General features: G+C 39.3%; 1 protein-coding gene across 2 annotated transcripts in view; it reads left to right on the top strand.

Annotated features, from left to right (window-relative positions):
- Window positions 1–358: 358 nt before the first annotated feature.
- Window positions 359–24,701, top strand: part of LOC120534400 (gastrula zinc finger protein XlCGF26.1-like) — a 31,803-nt gene continuing 7,460 nt past the window's right edge. Inside the window, exons 1-2 of one of the 2 annotated variants that reach the window (XM_039761951.1) lie at window positions 359–503; window positions 2,280–2,770. In XM_039761951.1, the coding sequence (XP_039617885.1) occupies window positions 2,320–2,770 (451 nt within the window). In that variant the 5' untranslated portion in view covers window positions 359–503; window positions 2,280–2,319. Of the gene's footprint in view, window positions 813–2,279; window positions 2,771–24,701 lie in introns of both variants that reach the window. The other variant, XM_039761950.1, reaches the window with a different exon arrangement.

Genomic DNA, 24,701 nt, shown 5'->3' with positions numbered 1-24,701 from the left:
GTACTCCAGTAGATGTTTCTGCAGAATCTCCTCATTTCTTCGTTTTACAGAGATGAAGCGGATTCCATATCAGCAGGGCATGACCTGAAAACGTTGTAGCCAGTTGAAGTAAAAAGGATATTAACAGGTGACGAAAACTGTTCAAAATCCAGCATAGTATCGGCCAGCTGTCACTTGAAAAAATATTACATCAGTAAGAACACGGGGCTGGATGCTGCCTAAAACAAGTTTAACGAAATTATTAGAAAGATCTTTCCACTGTGAATGATACAACCCCGCGTAATAATTGGATGTACAGTATAATACGGTGTTTTGATTTTTCGGGGACTTTTATTTTGACACTGAAGATTACATTTAGAACAGGAAGCAGTTTTCTGACACTGTGGCCGCAGCGAACCCTGAACTGGGAATTTCAAGTGGTCGGTTCAGGAGACAGAAAAAGGCAGAAGCACGTATAGTATTCGAGAACTAAAGGAGAAAATAAAAGAACGGCGTAACTAGAGGTCAGCGGCGACAAACACTCGGATGGCTTCGCAGAGCAGCACATGAAATCCCATCTTTGTTTCTGTCTGTTGTGTTAATGGCGCTGCTGTATTGAGCGTCCCCGTTATCTGCAGCTCTGTACCGAGAAAAAAAGTTCATATTTGGGATCAGGAATTGAAACTAAATACTAAATGTTATTGTTAATTATCGAAGCCATATGATGCTTACAGGTCGCATTGAACTCGCTTTAGGATCTGACTGTCATTCCTGAGGTCTTCCAAAACTCACGTCTTGCCTCATAAACATCAAACACATCAGTATCTACCAAGGTCAGTGTTTAAAAAGTTCATTTTGGAAAGTGCGCTTTATGAATAAATTGCAAACTCATTATTATGATTGTTGTTTAAATAAATGGTGTGCGTTCACCTAGAAGATCTCGTCATAGTAGCCTCGGGACTGTTTCTCGAGTTGCACTTCAGCTGCCGACTGCGGGCCATCTGCTGTGGCAGGGTGAAACCGGAGAAAGCGGGCAAGGTTTTGGACTCGCCTAAATTAACCGACTCTGACATGGTGGATATTGAAGTGAATACTCATACAGATCATGCACATTGCTTGCAAATTCATAAATTAGAGCCATAAAAGAGATGCACGTCATATAATTGCCCATCCTGAATCAGAATTGCTCTGCGGGAAAGGATATCGTGGCTTCCATCATGTTGAGAATCTGCAAAATGTCCGCAACAGCTAGGGAGATATCAGCATAATTGTTAAAACACAAGCATTTATCAAGCACTTTTCTTTTCAAGTCATTGTGCTACTTTGTGTCACATATATCTGGTGGGACAGATTATCAAACCATGTTACTGGCAATGGAGTTTGCTGAACTGGGGAGGAACTGCATCAACAACCATTGTCTTTTGCCCTGTCAGAGGTTTTTCAAGCTCCAAGCTTCATTCTGTTCCTCTGATTCTCGAGGGTTAATTAAAGTGCACATTGTAAGATTATACGAGTTTCACTAATGCTTTAATGTCTGATTCCTTAAAAGTACGTTTCTGTGATTGCCTGATATTACATTTTCCACAATGTGGATTGAATAGAAGTGCTCTGGTGTGTGGTTCACACTGCGATTCTTACAAATTATGTCCAGCAGTTAACTGATTTTTTTTTTTTTTGATTGGATGATCAACATTATTAGGAAAAAGATGTGTGCGTAATTGCTGACGTGTATCACAATTATCAAGATCTTGGCATTTGATTATTTCACCAGCTTTAATTCATTAGCTACAAAATTGGAAAATTAGTGAAATGGGGTATGGGAAAAACTTTGCTTAAAATTAGGTTCTAGTATTTTTTTTTTTTTTGTTGGAAACATGATGCGTGTTCTCTTGATTGTTTCTCAGCCCTCCCTAAATATCACAAGTGTGACTGTTGTATAATCTTGGATTGACAAAGCCTGTATTGACTTAATGAGAAACACTTTGTATTCACGGAACTGATTGAGCCTCAATAAGGCTAATTCAGTCAAGAATTACAAAGCCAAGTCTCAGCTTTCATAAATTTGTTTCGTGGAATGGCCCACAATCCCCTGGTGTACATCCACTTAGACCTCTGAGGATCATCTCCTGCTAGTGCCATAATATGTCGTCTGCTTTTAGTATCATAAACTGTTTGAGCTCCAGTGTGTTTTCTGTAAACTAGGTGATTGGCATCTTCATGAAGGAGGGAACAAAATGTAAAACACAAACGTGTTCTTTTTCTGTACTCCTGTTGATTTCACCATACTCTGTTCTTTCTAGACAGAAAACAAGGAAACTGCTATATTTCTGGTAATGACAGATGTACAAAATGGAAGACATGTCCCAGGCTGTCCAGAAGAAATATAAATGCGAAGACGAGGTCCCGGAAAAAAGGAACACAAATGAAGAATGGGAGAATACAACACTACCCAAGAGCCTGGTTTGCAAAGATACCACGGAGATAAGTAGAGTAGTTGTTAAGGAAGAGGACTGTGAGTGGGAATCTGTTGGCATCAAGGAAGAGAATGAACAGAAATCTATCAGCACTCGCACACAAAAACTTGAATATATGAATGTTGTCAAAGAAGAAGACCTTAAGACAGAGTATCTTCCTCAATATATGTACTCCGATGAAGAGGTCACAGGCTTAGGCTTCACGCCGAGCGGACCCTGCTCCCCTCAGTATCATTCTATACAAGTGAAGGCCGAGTCACTGAAGTCTGGTGTGATGGGAACTGAGGAGGCATCATGTTCAAGTTATCCTGAAGAATGTAAGTGCTAAAATAAGTGACATATATATTTAACACTTGGGTCGGATCGGATTTTTCTGTCTAGGATTTAAAAACAAAGGTTTTTTTTTTTGTGAAGTGAAGGAATAAAAGCACTGAATTTACCAATAATGGTTGAATTGAACAATCTGTTTCTCTTAGAATAATGTCAGAGCTTGGCAAATTTTAATTCGCACAGTACAGAAATACAAAATTAAAGGTGCAGTATGAATGAAGAAGAGTCAGGTGAGCACATATTAACAGAGCATAGTGGGGGTTATCAACGCTTTCAGAGTCCTATGCTTGTAATTTTGTATCCGTTACATGAATAGGCACATACCCTAGTGTGCTAATTGAGATGGAAGATGCGTCCAGGACTGAGGGAAGTGAGAGCGATGAAGCGCAAGGCGGTGGTTGAATATGTCAAGTGCTCCCCTGCCAGCCACTCATTCGGCCTGCATCTCCTCCTTCTAGTATGCTAGGACTTGGCCATTTAGTGATAAAGTTTTATTGAACTAAATGCCAGTAGTCTACTGTGTCTTGCCGTGCTTACTTTCTTTTTGCGTCTCTGTTCTGAAAACTAAAAAGCACTTTCTTAAATTCCCATACTACACCATTTTCTAAGCCCATTTAATCCTGAGTAGGGTTGCTTGCTTGAATTCCAAAATTCTGAAAAGAGGTTAACTTTTCCGAACAACAACGCAACTTTTATTTTCTCCCACATCTAAAACAGACAACCTCTGCCTGTACTGAAGGAGAAGCTAAATAGAAAGTGGTGGTTATAAATCATTAAAAGGAAACAAAAGAAATAGTCAGAGTAGTGGTGGTGGTTAACACAAGTCATGTTGGGTTTATTGTCACGTGTGCTCAGTACAGTAAAAAATTGTACCTGCATGTCCCCTTCATGAAAATACATAAACAAAAAATACACATTAGTTAATATGCAGATAATGTACAGTAAATATGAAGGCACAGAGTGTAAGCATTAGAACAGTTTATCTAACTTACATTTACTCTTCCTCATAGATACAATGAGAAACAAAAATATTGGCGATAAGAAGGTTATTTTTGTTATTCATAAAATAGATATTCTAGGTGAAAAGGTGAATATCTGACCATACAGAATGTCCGCGTTTATTTACAGTACTTCTATAACACATTCAATGACATTTGTTGTGTTTAGACATTGTAATAGAAATGAGACTTCAGACATTATAAAGGTTTGGGGCAGCCATCCACATATTATTTCCCAGCTGCAAAAGTTTGGTAATATTTGATCAGAGAGTCAGAGTCCACAACAGAACTGAATATTTGGAGGTAAGATGGCGGTTTTAAGGGCTGGGGAAGGAGATGATGTCATCTAGTCCGGAACCGGCAGTGATACCATCAGAGGTGCCGTAGCCGGAAGTGACATCATCAGAGACGCCGGAACCTGCTGAGATTTCTCACGAATGGTCTGCAAGAAACTGAGAGAGACAGTCAGCACACTCTGCCACCCCCTGGTCTGGTGTAGTGTTACAGTTTCCCAGACCCTTTCGATGTCTCCTGAACGCACGCGTGTGACAACGTATTGAGCCAAATGACTGACAACACAGAAACACAACACACATTGCTATCAGCACATAAAGAGCTCCAAGTGTGGAGGGTTGGTTGAGTCACTGGAATTTGCATTTGGCATCAGTGATACAAAATGAAAAGTACCAAACTGTTTATGATTGAAAAACAAGCAATTTTGAACACCAGATTAAAGCAAAAATGAATTATTAATTATTGATGGGAAACTGGGCATTCTCAAATCCACTGTATGGAATATTTTGAGAAAGAAAGAAGCGGTTTTTCAATGTGCAGGCCATCCTGGGAAGACCACAGCAGCTGATGACAGGATTATTGTTAGAGGTAAGAAGAGGGCTTCTCTAAAATAACATTCAAAGATATAAAAGACAGTCTACAGGGTGCAGGGCTGAAAGTGTCAGAATTCAGATGACTTGAAGTAGATGGCTACACTACAAGACCTACAAACCTGTCATCAGCACCAAGAACAGAAAGGATAGGCTGGAATCTGCAAAGAAGTAGAAAGATGAGCTAGGAGGGCTCTGGAGCAAAGTTTTATGGACAGATGAGGAAAAGCTGGGAAGGGAAATGTGTGGAGAAAGAGAGGGCCTGCAAATGATCCTAAGCACACATGTTCATCTGTGAAGTGCTTAGAAGGCAGCGTCATGGCTTGGGCGTGCATGGCAGCTTCCAGATGTGGCACACTGGCCTTTACGGATGATGTAGCTGTTAGATGAATTGCGAAGTACACAGAAACATCTTTTCCAATTAAAACAAATGGAGGGAGGTTCATAATTCAGCAAGACAATGACCCAGAATGTGCTGCCTGTGTAACCAAAGGGTTCACCAGAAAGAAAGAGTGAAAAGTTATCAACTGGTCAAGTCAATCTCCTGATTTAAATCCAATTAAGAATGCATTCCATCTACTGAAGAGGAAACTAAAGGCAGTAAAGTCCCAGAACAAGCACCGCTTTAAAAGAGGCTGCCATTAACTCTTTGAGGGCTGAATATTTTTTGCAGGCAACTCTGTTTTCTGAAAAGCACGCAAGGCAAAGGTTTCACATACAAATCAATGTAAAACGTCTGTTGCTGTGGCTGTTGTTGGCACCTGTTTGGGCAGTTCGATGGCCGGTAGAAATGTGTGGAGGGCCGGCTGCCTGGCCCATCTTCACCTGGCAGTGCGACGCATTCTGGCTTGTACCTCTTGTCATCATGAGTGGCGAACATTGCCGTAGGCGCATCAGCTACACAAGTCTGTTCAGTACCAGAACCCGCTGAAGCCAGCCCCTCACTTTCATTTTCAATCTCCATTCTCGGATCATTTGCATCAAAATCAAAGTCCGACAAGTCAGAGTCCGATTCGGCAATAATACGCAAAATGTCATCCATAGAGTATTTTGCTTTGTGCTTTCGGTTTGGTCTCTCGCCAGATGTCGATGCCATTTTAGAGGTTGTTCGCTCTTCGCTACTCACCCATGTGCTTGTAATCGAGGTCAAATCAACAAAACTAACTTTCCTTCTAGCAAAGAGAGTTGAACTAAAACATAACGGCAAGTTTTGTTGCAGTTTTACGGCTGATTACCATCCTCCTAACCCTGGATTTCGACAAAAGTCGACATCCGCCCTGAAAGAGTTAAAGCTTGGCGGAGCAGTCCATACGACGTTCTTAACGGTTGGGTGACGTCAATGGGTCCCAGAGTTGGGGCAGCTATTGGTTGTGTGTTTGCTGGGTTAGCCTTCAGCTTCCTCAGAACCCTACTCTGGATAAAGAGGGTTTGAAAGGCAGAGGAATGGATATGCGGCCCAGTACTAACCTTTACCCAACTTCATTTGGTTTCAGATTTTTTTGTCCCAGTACTTTAGCTCAGTGATATATAATATATTTTTTCCAGTATTGTTTTTTTATTTGTAAAACATTGAACTAAAAGCTGACATTCTATACTTTAGTCTCATATTGATCTTTTCACCTAGAATACATATTTTATGAACATATATCAAAAGTAACCCATATTACCTTATTGTCTCATTTTTATTTTGTGTCTCACTGAAGGCAGATAGATGGACAGTACTTTATTTGTCAGCACATAGGGAAAAGGTTTTACTTTTTTCAGAAATTAATCCATTATTGTTTACACATAAAAAAATGTCTACACAATTGATATTTTCTGGAAACTATCATCTCCATAGATGCCTCTCTGTAACAGTCCAGGTGCACATAGGAGCATGAAGGTGGGCGACATCTCACACAACAGAAGCTGACCCATCTAAAGAGCTGCCCGAGATGGGCAGTGGCGTTGTAACACAAAGGTCCCAGGTTAGTGACTGGAGGGCAGCATTTTGCTGTGACACCACAAAGCAAATTTAAAAATTTTTAAAGCCTGAAAATGTAGTAGTTGAGGTACGTGTAGCAGTGGGGCTGTGGGGGCCGAGTGAGAGCAGTTGGATGCCCGCCACTTGCAGTGCTCAGAGGCATCAGTGTGTGTTGTTGAATTAGAATCCCCTTATTGTTCATGGCGTAAAAGAAACTACTTTTGAAGTTGGGTTCACAGCTAGCCACCGGCAGTCACTATAGTACAGATGTCTGGACTCTGAGGTGGTTTGTGGTGTGTGCAACCCAGTCCACAGCAAAACAGGGGCACGGGGAAGGAAGAGTACTGCTGAAACTTAGAAGTTGTCAAAGCAGGAGACACATTTTTCCTTTATTGTTGAGTAAGATGAGAGCGCTACTTCACAATGCAAAGGCATCCAGATTGTAGCTAAAGGGTGCCATTTAGAACAAATTCCTAGACTGAGACACGGCCTGAACTCCTGGAAAACAATATTTACTCTTTCAGGGCTGATGTCGACTTTTGTCGAAAGGAGGAGTTGACGATGGTAATCAACTGTACACTGTGACAAAACCAGCTATTATGTTTTAGTTGGACTCTCGTTGCTAGAAGAAAAGTTAGCTTCACTGGTTTGACCGAGATTTCCTGCGCTCATGTGAGTAGCAAGACGCAAACAACGGCAAAAATGGTCTGACTTAATGGCGAAAGATCAAAGTGAATGCATATGGCAAACTACTGCATGGGTGACGTTTTGCCTATTATCTGTGAGATGGACTATGACTTGTCGGACTCCGATTTTTATACAAGTGATTCAAAACGAATGTGAGGTTCCAGCTTCAGTTGATTGGTCCCCAGCTAATCATGGTGCTGAACGGGTTCATATAGCTGATGTGCCCATGGCAATGTTCGCCAGGGAGGAGTGCTACTAAACAATGATAAGAGGTAGAAGCCAGATTGCAATGCACTGCAACTGTGATCGTTGCTGCTGCTGCCTCGGCCATGTGAAGACAGCTTGGCAGCAAGCCTGCCACACATTCTTGTCAAACTGGCTGCCACAACCTGCAGCAACAGACATTTTATGTTGATTTCTGTGTGAAACCATTGCTTTTCAGAAACTGTTTTTGGAAAAAATATTCAGCCCTCAAAGAGTTAAAGCAGATCAGGGGAAGCAAATAATTTGTTTCACGTATAATTTATGGTAAATATTCAAGTTCTAATAAACCACTTATATCAGTGAGGCCAAAAAACTTTGGTTGTATTTAAAATATTGTAATAAGTTATTAAGCTACGTCACGCCTGAGTCATCACTTGTTTAATTCTGTTAAATACCTAGTGCTACATCTGCTATTGTCAAGACTAACATTCTACAATCCAGAATGGAGAACATGCTGGGTATCACTGGCACTGCCCTCCAGTGCTTCAAGTCCTATCTGACTGATGGGCAAGAGTTTGCTAGTCTTGGCAACAGCAGATCCAGCTCCACGCCAGTCATGTAAGGAGCTCCTCAGGACTCCTGCTGTTCTCTGACTACATGTTTCCTCTTGGTCATGTTATTTGTAGGTCAGATCTGTGATGCTCAGCTCTTTTTCAGTGTTAAAAGTGAAAACTCACCAGAGCCTTTTCAGCTCACAACTTGCCAAAGTGAAATTATACCTGGACGGAATTTAACTCTTTAAAATTAAACTACAACAAAACCGAAGCCCTGCCAATTGACATTAACACTCATCTTAATAAATGATCTCATCAGACAATCTTCTTCTGCTAGGAATCTTGATGTTATTTTTAATTCCTCCCATTCTTATTCTACCCACATAAACCACAATGAAAAACTTTCATTCTTCCGCCTCCAGAACATATCCTGTCTTTGCTCATTACCCTCCTTGTCTAATGTTGAGAAACCTGAGAAATCCTTCACTGACTACTGTAACTCCCCATTGGCAGCATATGCCCCTTCTAATCTGTTATCACACCTCCAGTTGGTTCAAAATGGCGGCAAGAGTCCTTAGACAGACCAGTAACAGCAATAACACCCATCTTGCTCGGCCTTCACTGGCTCCCTGTGTCTTATAGGACTGAATATAAAATACTATTAATAACCTACAAAATTTTAAATGGTCTTCCACCGGACTACATCAATAACATTCTATATCTATCTATCTATCTATCTATCTATCTATCTATCTATCTATCTATCTATCTATCTATCTATCTATCTATCTATCTATCTATCTATCTATCTATCTATCTATCTATCTATCTATCTATCTATCTATCTATCTATCTATCTATCTATCTATCTCAAGGCTCCTCTCCACTCACTAAGGTCCACCGATCTTGATGCACCCCAAACTAACTTGTGCTGTATGGGAGACAGAGCCTTTAGCTCCATTGTGCCCAGACTTTGGAATGGCCTCCATAAATTAAGAAGATCAACTGACTTAATGTACTGTAAAACTCTTTTTTCTGGAAGGCATTCAATGTTAGAGCTGGAGGTGGCAGAGTTAAAGATGCTAAGATTTGCACTGGGTGTGACGAGGATGGATAGGATTAGAAATGAGTACATTAGAGGGTCAGCTCAAGTTGGACGTTTGGGAGACAAAGTCAGAGAGGTGAGATTGCGTTGGTTTGGACATGTGCAGAGGAGAGATGCTGAGTATATTGGGAGAAGGATGCTAAGGATAGAGCTGCCAGGGAAGAGGAAAAGAGGAAGGCATAAGAGAAGGTTTATGGATGTGGTAAGAGAGGACATGCAGGTGATGGGTGTAACAGAACAAGATGCAGAGGACAGAAAGATATGGAAGAAGATGATCTGCCGTGGCAACCCCTAACAGGAGTAGCCAAAAGAAGGTTTTTTTGCAGTATTTTATGTATTTTGTATTTTAATTTTGGTTCATTGTCGCCTATTCTATTTTAAAGCTTCCTCTATTTATGTTTGTTTGTTTATTTATCTATTTTGTGCAGATCCAATGTTGTATATAATCTGCTGTTCATTCTGAATTTCTGTGAAGAATCGAGCATGGGAAAGGTGTTGTGTAAAGAAAATGTATTAGAATAGAACACCCTATTCCACAGATGATGCATTCCAAGACATACTACGATTGCCTGAAACAACAGATCGTAGCAAATCCTATATATATCATTACCTATGATAAAGTTTAATTGATAAATAATGCAGAATAACATTAAATAATAATCAAATGCATTGTACATTATTTGTGCTCTCTACCTCTCTCAAATGAAAGGGATTCTGACATTTTAGCTTAACAACTGAGGGACAATGGAGCGATTAAAAATATCACACAGTTTAAGCACATTTTTACATTACAATTTTACACTTGCTTTTTAAAAATGCCTTAACATGTAGAGGTGTAACAGATAAGAGCTTCTCTGTGTTAAAGTGATTCCTATGATGGTTCCATATGAATGAAGGGAAGTTGTATTTTTAGTGTAATGATGCTTTGTATTTACTGGGGCACAGAGCAGGGAATATCAAGAAGTACCTCAAGATTTTAATTTTATTGCAGACCAGGTTTGTGGATATTCATCAATTTGTGTCAATGTCCAGGGGCCTCATGTATAAACGGTGCATACGCACAGAAATGTTGTGTAAGAACGTTTCCACGTTCAAATCGAAATGTATAAAACCTAAACTTGGCATAAAGCCACGCACATTTCCACAGTACCTCACACCCTGTTGTACACAAGTTCTGCGCTTGGTTTTGCAGACTGGTGGCACCCAGCGTCAAAGCAGTGCTACTGTTCCTGTGTGGTTATCCTTTCTTTTCCTGATGTGGCTTTATAAATACACTGAAGTTAACCGCATATTGTTTATTAGTTTAATGCATCTGATTGTAATTAACCTGTAACAATATAATGGTCCACAGAATTGTCAAACTATTCCAAATACCATAACTGCTTTAGCGTTATTACTCTCACTGCGTTTTCTTTTTTTTATTAATTTTATTACAATCCATACATAGCAATCAAGTTTTTACAAAAAGAAGAATTATGTTAAGAACAGATCGATCCCCACCCTGAGAGAGAGAGCAAGCCAAACGTGTAAAATTTAAGGCTTGTAAAATACCTAAATTAATAAATTCTCTGTGCTTTATAAACTTATTTTAAAATATTACTGATTAGATCCTGCCATGTTTTGAAAAAAGTCTGTACAGATCCTCTAACTGAGTATTTGATTTTTTCCAATTTTAAATAATATAACACATCAGTTTCCCACTGACTTAAAAGAGGAGAGTTTGGGTTCTTCCAGTTTATCAGAATGAGTCTGCGTGCCAAGAGTGTAGTGAATGCAATCACAATTTGTTTGTCCTTCTCCACTTTAAACCCTCTGGAAGAACCCCAAACACAGCTGTTAATGGGTTAGGAGGGATTGTGAGTCCAAGGCTGTCTGAGAGGTAATTAAAATTTTTGTCCAGAATAATGTTAATTTGGTGCAGGCCCAGAACATGTGACCCAGTGAGGCTGGGGCTTGGTTGCAACGCTCGCAGGTTGGATCATGCCCTGGAAACATTTTGGAGAGTTTTAGTCGAGACAGATGTGCTCGATATATAATTTTGAGTTGTATAATTGTATGCTTTGCGCATATGGAGCTCGAGTGAATTCTCTGCATTGCTACTTTCCACTCCTTTTCTGATATATTAATTGAGAGATCTTTTCCCAGTGTCCTCTTGGATCTTTGAAAGGAAGGGATTGTAAAATGATTTTATATATTGTAGAGATGGAGTCTAATTCCTTGAAATTGAGCAATATTTTTCCAGCGTGGATGAGGGTGCAAGATGAGGAAAATCTGGAAGGTTCTGTTTAACAAAGTTCCTGATTTGAAGATAGTGAAAGAAATGTGTAGCTGGAATGTTAAATTTGGAATGTAATTGTTCATAGGATGCAAAGACGTTGTCTATATAAAGATCTCTAAGCAAGTTAATTCCAAATTTTTCCAGATATTAAAACTGCATATGTTTGTGAAGGTTGAAAGAGGTGGTTCTCTTGCAGGGTGCCACAGATAGAAGCTTCTCCGTCTTAAAATGCTTTCTACATTGGTTCCAGATTCTAAGTGAGTGGAGCACAATTGGGTTATTAGTGTATTGCCGATAACGTGTGTTTATTGGAGCACAGAGCAAGGAATACAAAGAAGTACTGCAGGATTTTACTTCTATTGCGGTCCATGCCTGTGTATGTTCTTCTATTTGTGTCCAGGTTCTTATCGCCTGTATATTTGCTGCCCAGTAATAAAACTGGAAGTTAGGTAGAGCCATGCCGCCTTCTGCCTTTTGTCTTTGTAGGGTCGCTCTTTTGATGCGTGGATGTTTTGAATTCCAAATAAATGAGGTTATTGTTGAATCTAATTGCTTAAAGAATGATTTATTAATGTATATTGGGATGTTTTGAAATAAAAAGGAGCTTAGGAAGAATATTCATCTTAACAGTGTTAATTCTTCCAGCTAGTGTGAGATGAAGGGTTGACCATCTATGCAAGTCTTGTTTAATTTTTTCCATGCAGACGCGAAATTTTGTTGATAAAGAGCTTTATGTTTACTTGTGATGTTTACCCGAGGTATTTAAACTGTTCTGCAATGATAAAAGGTAGGGTGTCTAATCTAATATTATATGCTTGAGAATTCACTGGAAAGAGTACACTTTTATTCAGATTAATTCTGAGACCAGAGATCTTTTGAAATTCTGTGAGTGCTGCTAAGACTGCAGGCACAGAATTTTCTGGGTCCGATATATACAGTACCATATCATCTGCATATAATGAGATTTTCTGTTCCAGTCCTTCTCTGCTAATCCCCTTTATCTGATCAGTATTTCGACAATGTATTGCCAGTGGTTCAATGGCAATGCAAACAACAGCGGTGACAAGGGCATCCTTGTCTAGTGCCACGTTCTAGTTTAAAGTAGTCTGAGCAAATGTTATTGATGCAAACTGAAGCTTCTGGGTTAGTATACAGTAATTTAATCCATGCACAAATGTTGGGCCAAACCCAAACTTCTCCAATGTAGTAAAAGGTATTTCCATTCAATCATGTCGAATGCTTTTTCTGCATCCAATGATAATAATATTTCTGGGGTGTTTGATTTAGTTGGTGAGTATATTACATTAAACAGGCGTCAAGATTTGAAGATAAGTGTCGGCCCCTAATAAATCCAGTTTGGTCTTGTGATATTACGAGGGAGCACTTTCTCCATCCTTCTAGCTATGATTTTAGAGAGTATTTTAACGTCGTTATTCAGAAGTGAAATTGGTCTGTATGATGCACATTGTAATAAGTCCTTATTTTGTTTTGGAAAGACAGTGATTAGTGCTTGGCGAAAGGTTTGTGGAAGAATTGGTTATCTCTGGCTTCTGTAAATGTTGCTAATAGGAGGAGAGCTAGCTGAGCGGAGAATTTCTTGTAAAACTCTGCAGGGTAGCCATCAGGGCCTGCTGCTTTTCCACCTTGGAGTGACTTTATAGCATCTAGTAATTCTGATAATGCCAGAGGTTTATCAAGTTCCTCCACACTAAAAGCGTCAATTTGTGGTATCTGTAATGTATCCAGAAATGCATTAGATTGTATATTGTCTTCTTTAAACTCAGTAGTATATAGGGATTTATAGTAGTCTCTGAAAGTGTGCATTATATTTTTGTGTTCGATGATTTTATCTCCGTTCGTGTTAGTGATTACGAGATTGCGTATGCATCTTGCTTGTGAATTTGTTGAGCTAAAAGCTTATTAGCTTTCTCTCCATGTTCATAATAATGATGTCTGGATTTGTAAATTAGTTGTTCAGTTTCTTTAGTTGTCAAGAGGTTTAATTCTGAATGTAGAGCCTGCCTCCCTATGTAGAGTCTCGCTTGGTAGTCTGGCATGTTCTTCATCTATTTTAGTAATTTCGCTTTTTATCTCTGCTACTTTCTTGCTTCGGATTTATTTCTGTGGGAAAGATATGAGATAATCTGTCCTCTTAAGAAGGCCTTAAGAGTTTCCCAGAGTATTCCTGCAGAGATCTCAGGGGATGTATTTGTCTCTAGAAAGAATTTGATTTGTTTGGATATAAATTCAGTACAATTCTCGTCAGCTAATAGAAGCGGTTGAGCGCCATCTGGGGTGAGTGTATGGGGCTTAGTAATTTCAGCTCCAAGATCATAGGTGCATGGTCTGAAATAACAATAGCATCGTATTTACAAGATTTAATCTTAGGCAAGAAGTTATTATCTATAAAGAAGTAATCAATCCTTGAGTAGCAATGATGTACTGGTGAGTAGAAAGAATATGTTCTTGAATTTGGGTTTAAAACCTCCAGGGATCTGATAAGTTGTGATCAGTTATAAACTTTGTAATTATCTTTGCAGTGTTAGTTGCGTTCCCCTGTGGAGGAAGTCTATCTAAAAGTGGATTTAAACACAATTAAAGTCCCCAGCCATTATAACTTTATGAGTGTTCAGATTGGGAATGGATGCAAATAAATTTTGTATAAATTCCTTATCATCAACATTAGGTGCATAAACATTTATCAAAATCATTTTACAGTTAGATAAGTCTCCCATGACCATTACATATCTCCCTTCAGGATCCAATACTACATCTGATGCTACAAATGGTACTGTTCTATGTATGAGAATTCCCACCCACTAGTTTTCTTTGTAAAACTAGAATGGAACATTTGGCCAGTCCAGTCTTTTGCAGCGGAACTGATCCTTGCTTAGTAAGTGGGTTTCCTGTAAAAATACTATTTTAGCATTTAGACCTGTTAGGTGAGAAAGTACTTTCTTTCTCTTTAATTCGTGATTCAGGCCTTTAACATTCCAGCTTACGAAGTTAACTGTCCCATCATGGAGACACTGATTCTGAGTTTTTGATGTCATTTTATAGTCTTAACTGGAAGTGAAATAGTTTAGGTCTTAATTTCCTATTTCCCCAAGAGTTGTTGCCATGCAGCTTATTATTACGTTGATAGTTATAATTATAAAGATTGAGATGATAGATTAGGTATAGATCAAGCCTGCTCTCTTTCTCTCCCCCCTTAACCCTTTTGCCTCCCCAAGTGAGGCTAAAACCCACTTCACGCAGTCCCAGTCCTCTGACATACCCAGAGACAGAGCACGTCCAAAGCACAACAAGCCCCATGCAGTGGCGCTTTAGGTTAAAAGATAGAGATATCTGTTACCAATATAGTCTTTAAAAGAGAAAAAAAGAATTTTGCACTTAAAATATATATATAGTCTTCAGCAATTTTAGTGCATTAAGATGATACCCCAGATAATAAACCCGGTGATGGTGTTAAAGATGTGTCCAAAATAAGCATAACAAGTCTTAATGCAGTAATAGCAATAACAGTAAACCAAGGGTATGATATTGAACAGTCTCATTTAGGGTACACATGAAATAATTAGAAAAGAAAAAGGAGGAAAAGTAATTAAGCACAATAAAACATAAACAGATAGCGCTCTAGTAATACTAAGTAATAATAAGAATATATGAGAATATATGCTGATAAAAACCCGTATTTTAAAACAATAGATCAGACAGTAGATTATTAATCCTAGCTTTATCATTTACCGCCATGACTCACTATTATGTATCAGAATAGTCCCGGGATCAGCTTTCTTAATTCATTTTCTGCTTCTTCCTTGCTAGCGAAGACATAGAAATGACCTGCCATTCCACTTTCAGTTTTGCGGATACAGGAGGCTGTATTTGACACTGGCTTGCCGTAGCCGCTGTTTAATATTATAGAAGGCTGCGCGTTTAATAGCTGTTGCTGGAGAGAAGTCAGGAAGATACGAATGTGGTTATTTTCATATATAATATCTTCCTTTTTCTGAGGAGTGCCATCACCTCTAGCTTAAATGATAATCGTTCAAAACGAACTATAAAAGATCTTGGTCGGGTCTGACGGTGTTTGATCAGCGTCTGTAAGCCCTGCTATCTCAGATTCTGCTTTAAAGTCGCCCCGATTATTTTAGAAAAAGTTCAGCTGCGAATTTCACAGGGTTTGAACTTTCTCGATTCTCCGGCAGACCTTCAATTCTGACATTATACCTTCTACTCCCATCTTCTAAAGCAGCCAGTCTGTCTCCGAGTTTTTTACATTTGGAACTGATATTTACTGCTCTTTCCTCGGCACTGGCAGCTAAATGTTCGGCCATTTCGATCCGATTCGTGAATGTCTCCTTAAGATGCTCCAATTGATCAGCAAGCGTGCTCAGTTTAACCGAGTTTTTCTGAATGCGCTCTTCAATTTTACCCAGCACCTGTCGAAGCTCAAGTTGTACCTCTTGACGCAGCCTTTCATTTGCCTGTTGGAATTCCTGTCGCAGCCATTCATTGGCCTGTTTCATCTCCTGTTTCAATTCCTGTTTCAGTCTCTCAAGTGCCTTTGCCGTTGCTTTCTCATTAGCCTTCTCGCTTTTCTTTATATCTTGCGTGAGCTCAGCGAGCAACACTTTCAGTTCAGATAGTTCAATTGTGCCTTCTTGTACCGTAGATGAAGCAGCAGACTTTGCTGAAACCGGTGTCCCCGCTGCTCCCAGCTCGCGTAATTGCGTAACTGAAGCCGCGGACGTCCCGGCCCTTTCCAGTTTCAGGTAATCTTCTCCAGTCGGCGAGCTATCCACATCTGCTCTCACGATCGCACCTTTGCTCCCCTTTTCGCTCTCAGCCGGCGACGATGTAGCGTACCGTGGTCCTGAGGAGTCTGTGCTTTCTCTCATTTGATCCAGGTCTGTCTCTGATAGGCCGTATCTTGAACTGGGGCTTGCTGATCGCAGCTTGGATGTAGCTTTAGTTTTCGATTCTTTCGAACCCCCCTTCTTGTTGGCCATGTTTATATGTGCTTACATATACTGTAGCAGTCCCTCTCGGGTTGAATAAATACAGGATATCTCAGAATAATAAGCAAATAATATGAAAAATAACACCACTGCTAGCGGAGCTCCACTTCAGACGTCCATCTCTCGCATCGGACGAGACCAATCACTCTCACTGCATTTTCTTCTATTTCTTTCAGCTGCTCCCGTTACGGGTTGCCACAGCGGATCATCTTTTTCCATATTACTCTCACTGCACCACTCGGAGTATTTATATCACTTTATCTGAGTATAAATGAGTACAGCAGCTGATTGGAAAGAGAATTATCGGTATACAACATGAAGCACACCCTGCTTCAGCCATCCTCTATTTGAACTGGTCTCATCTGACAAACACTTCAGAGCCTTTCCTGTTCGGACCTCGCGGTTCAGAAACATGTTTCATCCCAAGAACTATACATGCACTCAATCAGTCCATCAAGTGCTACTTGTAAAACTGTTTGTACTTGCAAGTTTACAGTGAGGTAATTGTACTTGTGATACAGTTATAATATTGCACAACCTGAGCCACTTTATAAAGCACGTACTGTGTACATATGATGACGATACCATTTTTTAAGATGCAATGCAGCAAAATATATTTATTATATTATACAGATAAAAATTTAACTTTAACGAAGGATAGATGGATAGAATAATTAAACATTACGAAGATATTTCAATGTTCCCTAGCTTACAGATGGCTTAACGTCTATTATAGAGCTGATTGTGCGGTGATGGGGTATTTGGAGAAAGAAAAGAAAGGACAGGAATTGGGGGTTAGTACATTTGAAAGAGACAGTACTGCTGCAATAAAGCATTTCATCGAAGGTCGCACATGGTGCAGCAAGCATCTTGCGTGAGACATGAACAATCACTGTGCCAAAGTGTTCCCATGTTTAATAACATGCTTTAACTCCTGTCATCATGAAAATGATATCACGTATACTTCTCAGTATTTTAATTATTCAGAGAGCTGTAATATCACTAATGTAATGGATTCTGTGTCCTGTCAGAGGAAGAGAAAGAACTGAAGCACGTAGTGATTCATGCACATAGAAGATCAAATACAAAACAAAGCATTTAACGTGCTACTTTAGTTAAGATGAGATTTGAGATACTAGTAAATTAAATGATTTTAAGATGAAGTTTATGATGTTCTACATTAATGACAAAATAAACTATGTGATTAAAGTGGAAATTTAGAGATTAAAGTTGACATTTCGTGCTTTTTTCACACTGCGTGCCTTTTTATTTCTCCATACCTTAATAAGCTTTCATATGACACTCAGACGGTGGGCTATGACTCGCCTTTTCACAGCGACTTTGATATCTGACAGATTCTTTTTTTTTTTTCGGGCATTGTGTGACTTTGTGAACTTGAGCTTTCGAGTTTCTTCGACACTCTATGTCACTCGATCAGTTTCCTTTTGTTGTTTATACCACTGTTTAAACCAACAAATAGTAAGTTTTTCTTTACCTCCACTTGGTATTCGCTGAGATTCTTCTATTTTTCCTCGTACTTTTGCCATTGCCTTTTCACAGAACACTGAGCTGAAGGGCTATTTATATTGATTTGCATATTCAAAGAGGAATAATTCTGGGAGGAGATTGGGTGGGACAGCAGGCGTGTGCACGTGCGTTAATTTCCATGCTGACAGGGATTTATGTAGCGGAAGAACGTGGAAGTTGGCGAATGCACAGATTTATGCATCTGGAAGTTTTTGTGCTTACGTCATGTTATAGTGCAAATTCTATGCACGGCATTATGCATGAGGCCCCAGGTCTTTATGGAGGCCCCAGGTCTTTATGGCCTGAATATTTGCTGCCCTGTAATAAAATTTAAAGTTATGTAGTGCTGTACCCCCTTCCACTTTAGGTCATTGTAGAGTCGCCCTTGGGATGCGTGGATGTTTTGAATTCCAAATGAATGATGTTATGGATGAATCTAAATTCTTAAAAAAAGATTTGCTAATGTAGATGGTGATGGTTTGAAATAGAAAAAGAAGCTTGGGAAGGATGTTCATCTTAACAGTGTTGATTCTTCCTGCTAATGTGAGATGGTGGGTGGACCATCTATTGACATCTTTAATTTTTTCCATGTAGACAGCAAATTTGTTTTGAAAAGGTTCTTTATATTTACTTGTGATATTCACCCCTAGATATTTAAACTGATCTATTAAGATAAATGGGAAGGTATATTGTCTAGTATTGTGTGCTAGAGAGTTTGCTGAAAAAAAAACAACTCACTTTTATTCAAATTATTATATTTTTAAAATCTTCTAGTGCTTTTAGGACTGCTGGTACATAATTTTGTAGGTCAGATATATACAGCACCACATCGTCAGCATAAAATGTTTTCTTTTCAAATCCTTCTCTAAAAATCCCCTTATCTCTGATCGTTTCAAAAGTAAACAGCCATTGGCTCAATGGCAATTGCAAAAAGCAATAATGACAGGGGACATCCTTGTCGAGTCCCACATTCTAGTTTGGAGTAGTCTGAAATAATGTTGTTGATACAAACTGAGGCTTCTGGACTGGTATACAGTAGTTTAATCCATGAACATATGTTTGGGCCAAACCCAAATTTGTGCATTGTGGTGAATATGTAGTCCTATTCAACCTTGTCAAAAGTTTTTTTGCTTCCAGAGGTAATAAGGGATAGTCAATTTAAAGGGTATACATATTATATTAAACAAACAATGAAGATTAGAACCTAAGTGTCAGCCTTTAATAAATCCTGTTTGGTCTTGAGATATTACAGAAGGAAGCACTTTCCCTGTCCTTCTGGCTAGAATGTTGGAGAGTATATTAATATCATTATTTAGAAGTGAGATTGGCCTATATGATGTAGTAAGTCCTTATTTTTCTTAGGAAAGACGGAAATCAACATTCGACAAAAATTTTGTTTTTAGCTTCTGTAAATGCTGTTAATAGTATTGGAGCTAACTTATTTATTTATTTATTTTTTTTATAAAATTCCATTGGGTAGCCATCAGGGCCCTCTGCTTTCCTGCTTTCAAAGTGAGTTTATAGCTTCTAGTAATACTGAGTGTCAGAGGTTTATCCAGTTCCACAGCACTAAGAGTTTCTAGCTGAGGTATGTGTAATGAGTCAAAGGACTCATTAAATTGTGTCTTATCTTCATTAAAATAACTTAGACCCTTTAGACTTTTCCACCCTCTCAAACCTACACAATATTTAATGTTTGGAAAATGTCTGGGCATTAAAACAATTAGAGGCTTGTACATCGATAATGTTTTTGCATCCTATGAGCAATTAACCTACAAATTTAACTTGTCATCAACACAATATTTCCACTATTTTCAAGTTAGAAACGTTCCTAAACTGAACTGACCAATATTCTCCACCATTCACCTATTTTTCTTCCAGAAGAAATATTTATACGTCTTGAAGACACAGATAGCATCTCCGCAATTTATAAAAACATTTTACAGTCCCTTCCTTTCAAAGATCCCAGGGCATAGTGGGGAAAGGATCTCTCATTCAGCATTTCAGAACAGGAGTGTAAGGCGGCCATGCACAGAATTTACTTGCGTGCCATATGCGCAAACCACTCAATTATTCAACTTCAAATTTTCTATTGACTGCATTTATCCTGATTAAAACTATCCAAAATGTTTCCAGGACAAGATCCACACTGCGAACACTGCGATCAAATTCCAGCCTCACCTGGTTACATGTTTTGGGCCTGCGCCAAATTAACATCATTCTGGACCAAAAATCTTCAAATTCCTATCAGACAGCCTTGGTGTCAACTAACAGATGTGTTTGGTGGACCCCCAAATGGGCTTAAAGTTAATAGTAATTGCCTTTACTTCACTATTGGCGCGTAGACTTATCATGCTCAACTGGAAAATTCATAACACACCTCTTTAAATCAGTGGGTATCTGATGTTATATACTATTTGAAATTGGAAAAAATAATATTCTCACTTAGAGGATCTGTTCAAAACTTTTCTTTTTAAATATGGCTGGATCTAATCAATAACATGTTAGAATAAGCTCCCATATTGGGGAAAAGGATACTTTTCCTTCCTTGTTGCTTCAAAGATTTGCTTTATTGACTGGCTCTCCTGTCTTTCGTTCTTTTTGTGTGGAAGTTGAATTTTGGTTTTGTTCAGTGTGATTTGAATGTATGGATTGTTATTTGCTTTTAATTTAAATTAGTAAAATAAAAAACCTATTGTGGTTGCTTGCTTTTCCATTCTTTGTTGTTTTCACTGATGGGAAGCACTTCACGGTTTCTCTTAGGCTTTGAAGAACTGCTAGCATCACTACGTGTACTTTGACACTTTGCAACCATTATTAAGTAAACTTCAGAGTTATATTTCCACAACAACACTGTGATAACATGGTAACGGATGCAAACAATGAGATCCCTGGGGGCTAAAGGCTGATTTACACTGTACTCAACGTGTCAGCCTGACGACAATGATATCAGACACATACACATGCCCCCACGTGCTGGGTTTTCACAGCACACTTTGCACAGATTGTGGTGATCGTTTGTTTCTGGAATTATCCATTGAATATTTTCAAGCTGTGGCAAATCACCTGTAACTGAAACTGTTGAAACCGGACTCACAGATATGGGGGTTCTACTGTATTAATTATTAATATTATATTACACTGTTGTCAGAGGACAAATACAAATGTGATAATTGACCTAAAAAAAAATCCAGAAAAACTTTATTTTGTTATCATATTTGACCATATGACATGGTCCCTGACTGATGTCCTCTATTGAATTCACCAGGGTTTTCATTAATGCCTGCAGCTGCTTATTGTATCGGGGGATATGAGGTTTGACTCAGTACTTGGTGGGATGTGACAGGAGTAGAAGTAATCGTGGAGTGTGATGGTTAAGTTGCTTATAATGATGTGTAAATCCTAAAACATTTTTATGAATCTCTGCTGTATGTTATAGTGCTAGGGTGTTGTTTCATGTTAGCCATTATGGATGTAGTGAGAAGTCAAGCAAAATAACCCCTTTCATTGGCTAACTAAAAAGATGACAATATACAAGCTTTCAAGGCAACTCAGGCACCTTCTTCAGGCAAAATGTGGGTGGCTGTGAGTTAGGAAGACCACTTTACTGTATGTAGTGCTCAGAAAAGGAAGTTATGGACTTGTCACTGTCAACATCTAGAGAGTGTATGGAGGTAATTGTGTAAACTGATAGGATGTTTGGTTATATAGCGGCCCATGATGTGCAGAGTTCAAATTATGGGAGCTTACAGCTGAAGTTTTACAGTACACTGCTGGAGCCTCTGTGCAGTTTGGGTCTCAGTGTCACAGTGCTAGAGAAACTCCAGAGAAGAGCGGCTAGGCTGTTGCCAGGACTCTGGTGGATGAGTTATGACAAAAGATTAAAGGAGCAAAACTGTTTCTGCAAACAGAGATTAAGAGGTGACATAATTGAAGTGTTCAAAATTATGATGGGACGTAGTACAGTGGATCCAGACTGAAGTTTTAAACAAATGGGAACTTGTCCAACAGTTGGAAAGATTTGCTTTCACACAGAGAACCACAGACACATGCAGCTGTTACAATTCAGACGAAAAAATATTAATCCTGCTCGGAATAATTTTTTTGTTTTTGCACTTATTTCATATTTTGGAAGGTTTTGGTTATCAGAGGATTTCTCTGTATTGTTATTTTTATCAGTTATTATCTCTGGACTTTTTTGTTTCATTGCAATGCCATTTTGTTTGTTTGTGGCTCTATTGCCGTGACACAATGCACAGTCCACAGTCCTTGAGGATTGTGGTTCTGGGAGTCAGAGTCTTAAAAGCTGGCATCAGCATGTGAAATTGTAGAATGATAAATAAAAATGTGTTTGAGTCTTTAGAATGCTTTATGGTTTAAGAAATATAGTTTGCATTATTTGACTAATGTTTTGGCTTTGGCATCTGATCTCAGCTTTCAAGTTTTGACTTTTGCTGTATTTAAAGTTAGAGCTCCATCTTTCAAGGAGAAGGTCAAGTGCATCAGAAATAGTAAAGAGGAATTAAAAGATACAAACAGTGAAATTGCGGATGCCCTAAACTTACATTTTTCTGAGGTGTTTACAAGTGAGTAAGTGGATAACCTCCCAGAGGTAAACGTGACTACTAAGGAGGTACTGAATTACAAGGTTAGAATACCAGGCCGGCACAAACATTCCAGATTTTACATGTTAATCTCTTGAAGGTGTGGCATGACCTGTAGAGGGTTTACACTTCCTTGGCTGCTGTCTCTCAGACCGATGTTGCCATTGGTAACGATTTGACCGACTCGCAAAAGACAGAATTGTTATTTTTGATTGAATGGAACACTGATGTTTTTTCAGACTTGCCAGGCATGACTAACCTTACAGAACATAAAATCACTACTGAACCCGTTGTTCAGGTGCAGATGCGGTCGTTTTGGATCCCAGAAGCGCAACTGAATATTGTGTGCGAGGAAGTCAAGAAGATGCTGGCATTGCGTGCAGTTCGTGAAAGTAAAAGTGACTGGTGCAGTCCGGTCGTATTAGTCCCAAAGCAAGACGGTTTGGTTTGCTTCTGTATTGATTTCAGGCGCTTGAATAAGGTCTCTAAATGTGATGCTTATCCAATGCCCCGTGTTGACGAGCTGTTGGAAAAACTGGGTCAGGCAACCTACAGTATATCTCCACGCTAGATCTCACAAAAGGTTACTGGCAGATGCCTCTTGAGGCTGACAGTTGTGAGAAAACAGCATTTGCGACTCCTGAAGGACTTTATGAATTTATGAGACTACTGTATGTATGTATATATACAAACCGGATTTCAAAAAAGTTGGGACACTAAACAAATTGTGAATTAAAACTGAATGCAATGATGTGGAGATGGCAAATGTCAATATTTTATTTGTAATAGAACGTAGATGACAGATCAAACGTTTAATCCGAGTAAATGTACCATTTTAAAGGAAAAATATGTTGATTCAAAATTTCACGGTGTCAACAAATCCCAAAAAAGTTGGGACAAGTAGCAATAAGAGGCTGGAAAAAGTAAATTTGAGCATAACGAAGAGCTGGAAGACCAATAAACACTAATTAGGTCAATTGGCAACATGATTGGGTATAAAAAGAGCTTCTCAGAGTGGCAGTGTCTCTCAGAAGCCAAGATGGGTAGAAGATCACCAATTCCCACAATGTTGCGCAGAAAGATAGTGGAGCAATATCAGAAAGGTGTTACCCAGTGAAAAATTGCAAAGACTTTGCATCTATCATCATCAACTGTGCATAACATCATCCGAAGATTCAGAGAATCTGGAACAATCTCTGTGCGTAAGGGTCAAGGCCGTAAAACCATACTGGATGCCCGTGATCTCCGGGCCCTTAAATGACACTGCACCACAAACAGGAATGCTACTGTAAAGGAAATCATAGAATGGGCTCAGGAATACTTCCAGAAACCATTGTCAGTGAACACAATCCACTGTGCCATCCGCCGTTGCCAGCTGAAACTCTACAGTGCAAAGAAGAAACCATTTCTAAGCAAGATCCACAAGCTCAGGCGTTGTCACTGGGCCAGGGATCATTTAAAATGGAGTGTGGCAAAATGGAAGACTGTTCTGTGGTCAGACGAGTCACGATTCGAAGTTCTTTTTGGAAATCTGGGACGCCATGTCATCCGGACCAAAGAAGACAAGGACAACCCAAGTTGTTATCAACGCTCAGTTCAGAAGCCTGCATCTCTGATGGTATGGGGTTGCATGAGTGCGTGTGGCATGGGCAGCTTGCATGTCTGGAAAGGCACCATCAATGCAGAAAAATATATTCAGGTTCTAGAACAACATATGCTCCCATCCAGACGTCATCTCTTTCAGGGAAGACCCTGCATTTTTCAACAAGATAATGCCAGACCACATTCTGCATCAATCACAACATCATGGCTGCGTAGGAGAAGGATCTGGGTACTGAAATGGCCAGTCTGCAGTCCAGATCTTTCACCTATAGAGAACATTTGGCGCATCATAAAGAGGAAGTTGCGACAAAGAAGGCCCAAGACGATTGAACAGTTAGAGGCCTGTATTAGACAAGAATGGGAGAGCATTCCTATTTCTAAACTTGAGAAACTGGTCTCCTCGGTCCCCAGACGTCTGTTGAGTGTTGTAAGAAGAAGAGGAGATGCCACACAGTGGTGAAAATGGCCTTGTCCCAACTTTTTTGGGATTT

This window comes from Polypterus senegalus, chromosome 8 (assembly GCF_016835505.1).
Source record: "Polypterus senegalus isolate Bchr_013 chromosome 8, ASM1683550v1, whole genome shotgun sequence".
Classification (NCBI taxonomy): domain Eukaryota; kingdom Metazoa; phylum Chordata; class Cladistia; order Polypteriformes; family Polypteridae; genus Polypterus; species Polypterus senegalus.
Note: the sequence above shows the minus strand (reverse complement) of the source record. Positions and strands in the feature narration are given on the sequence as shown.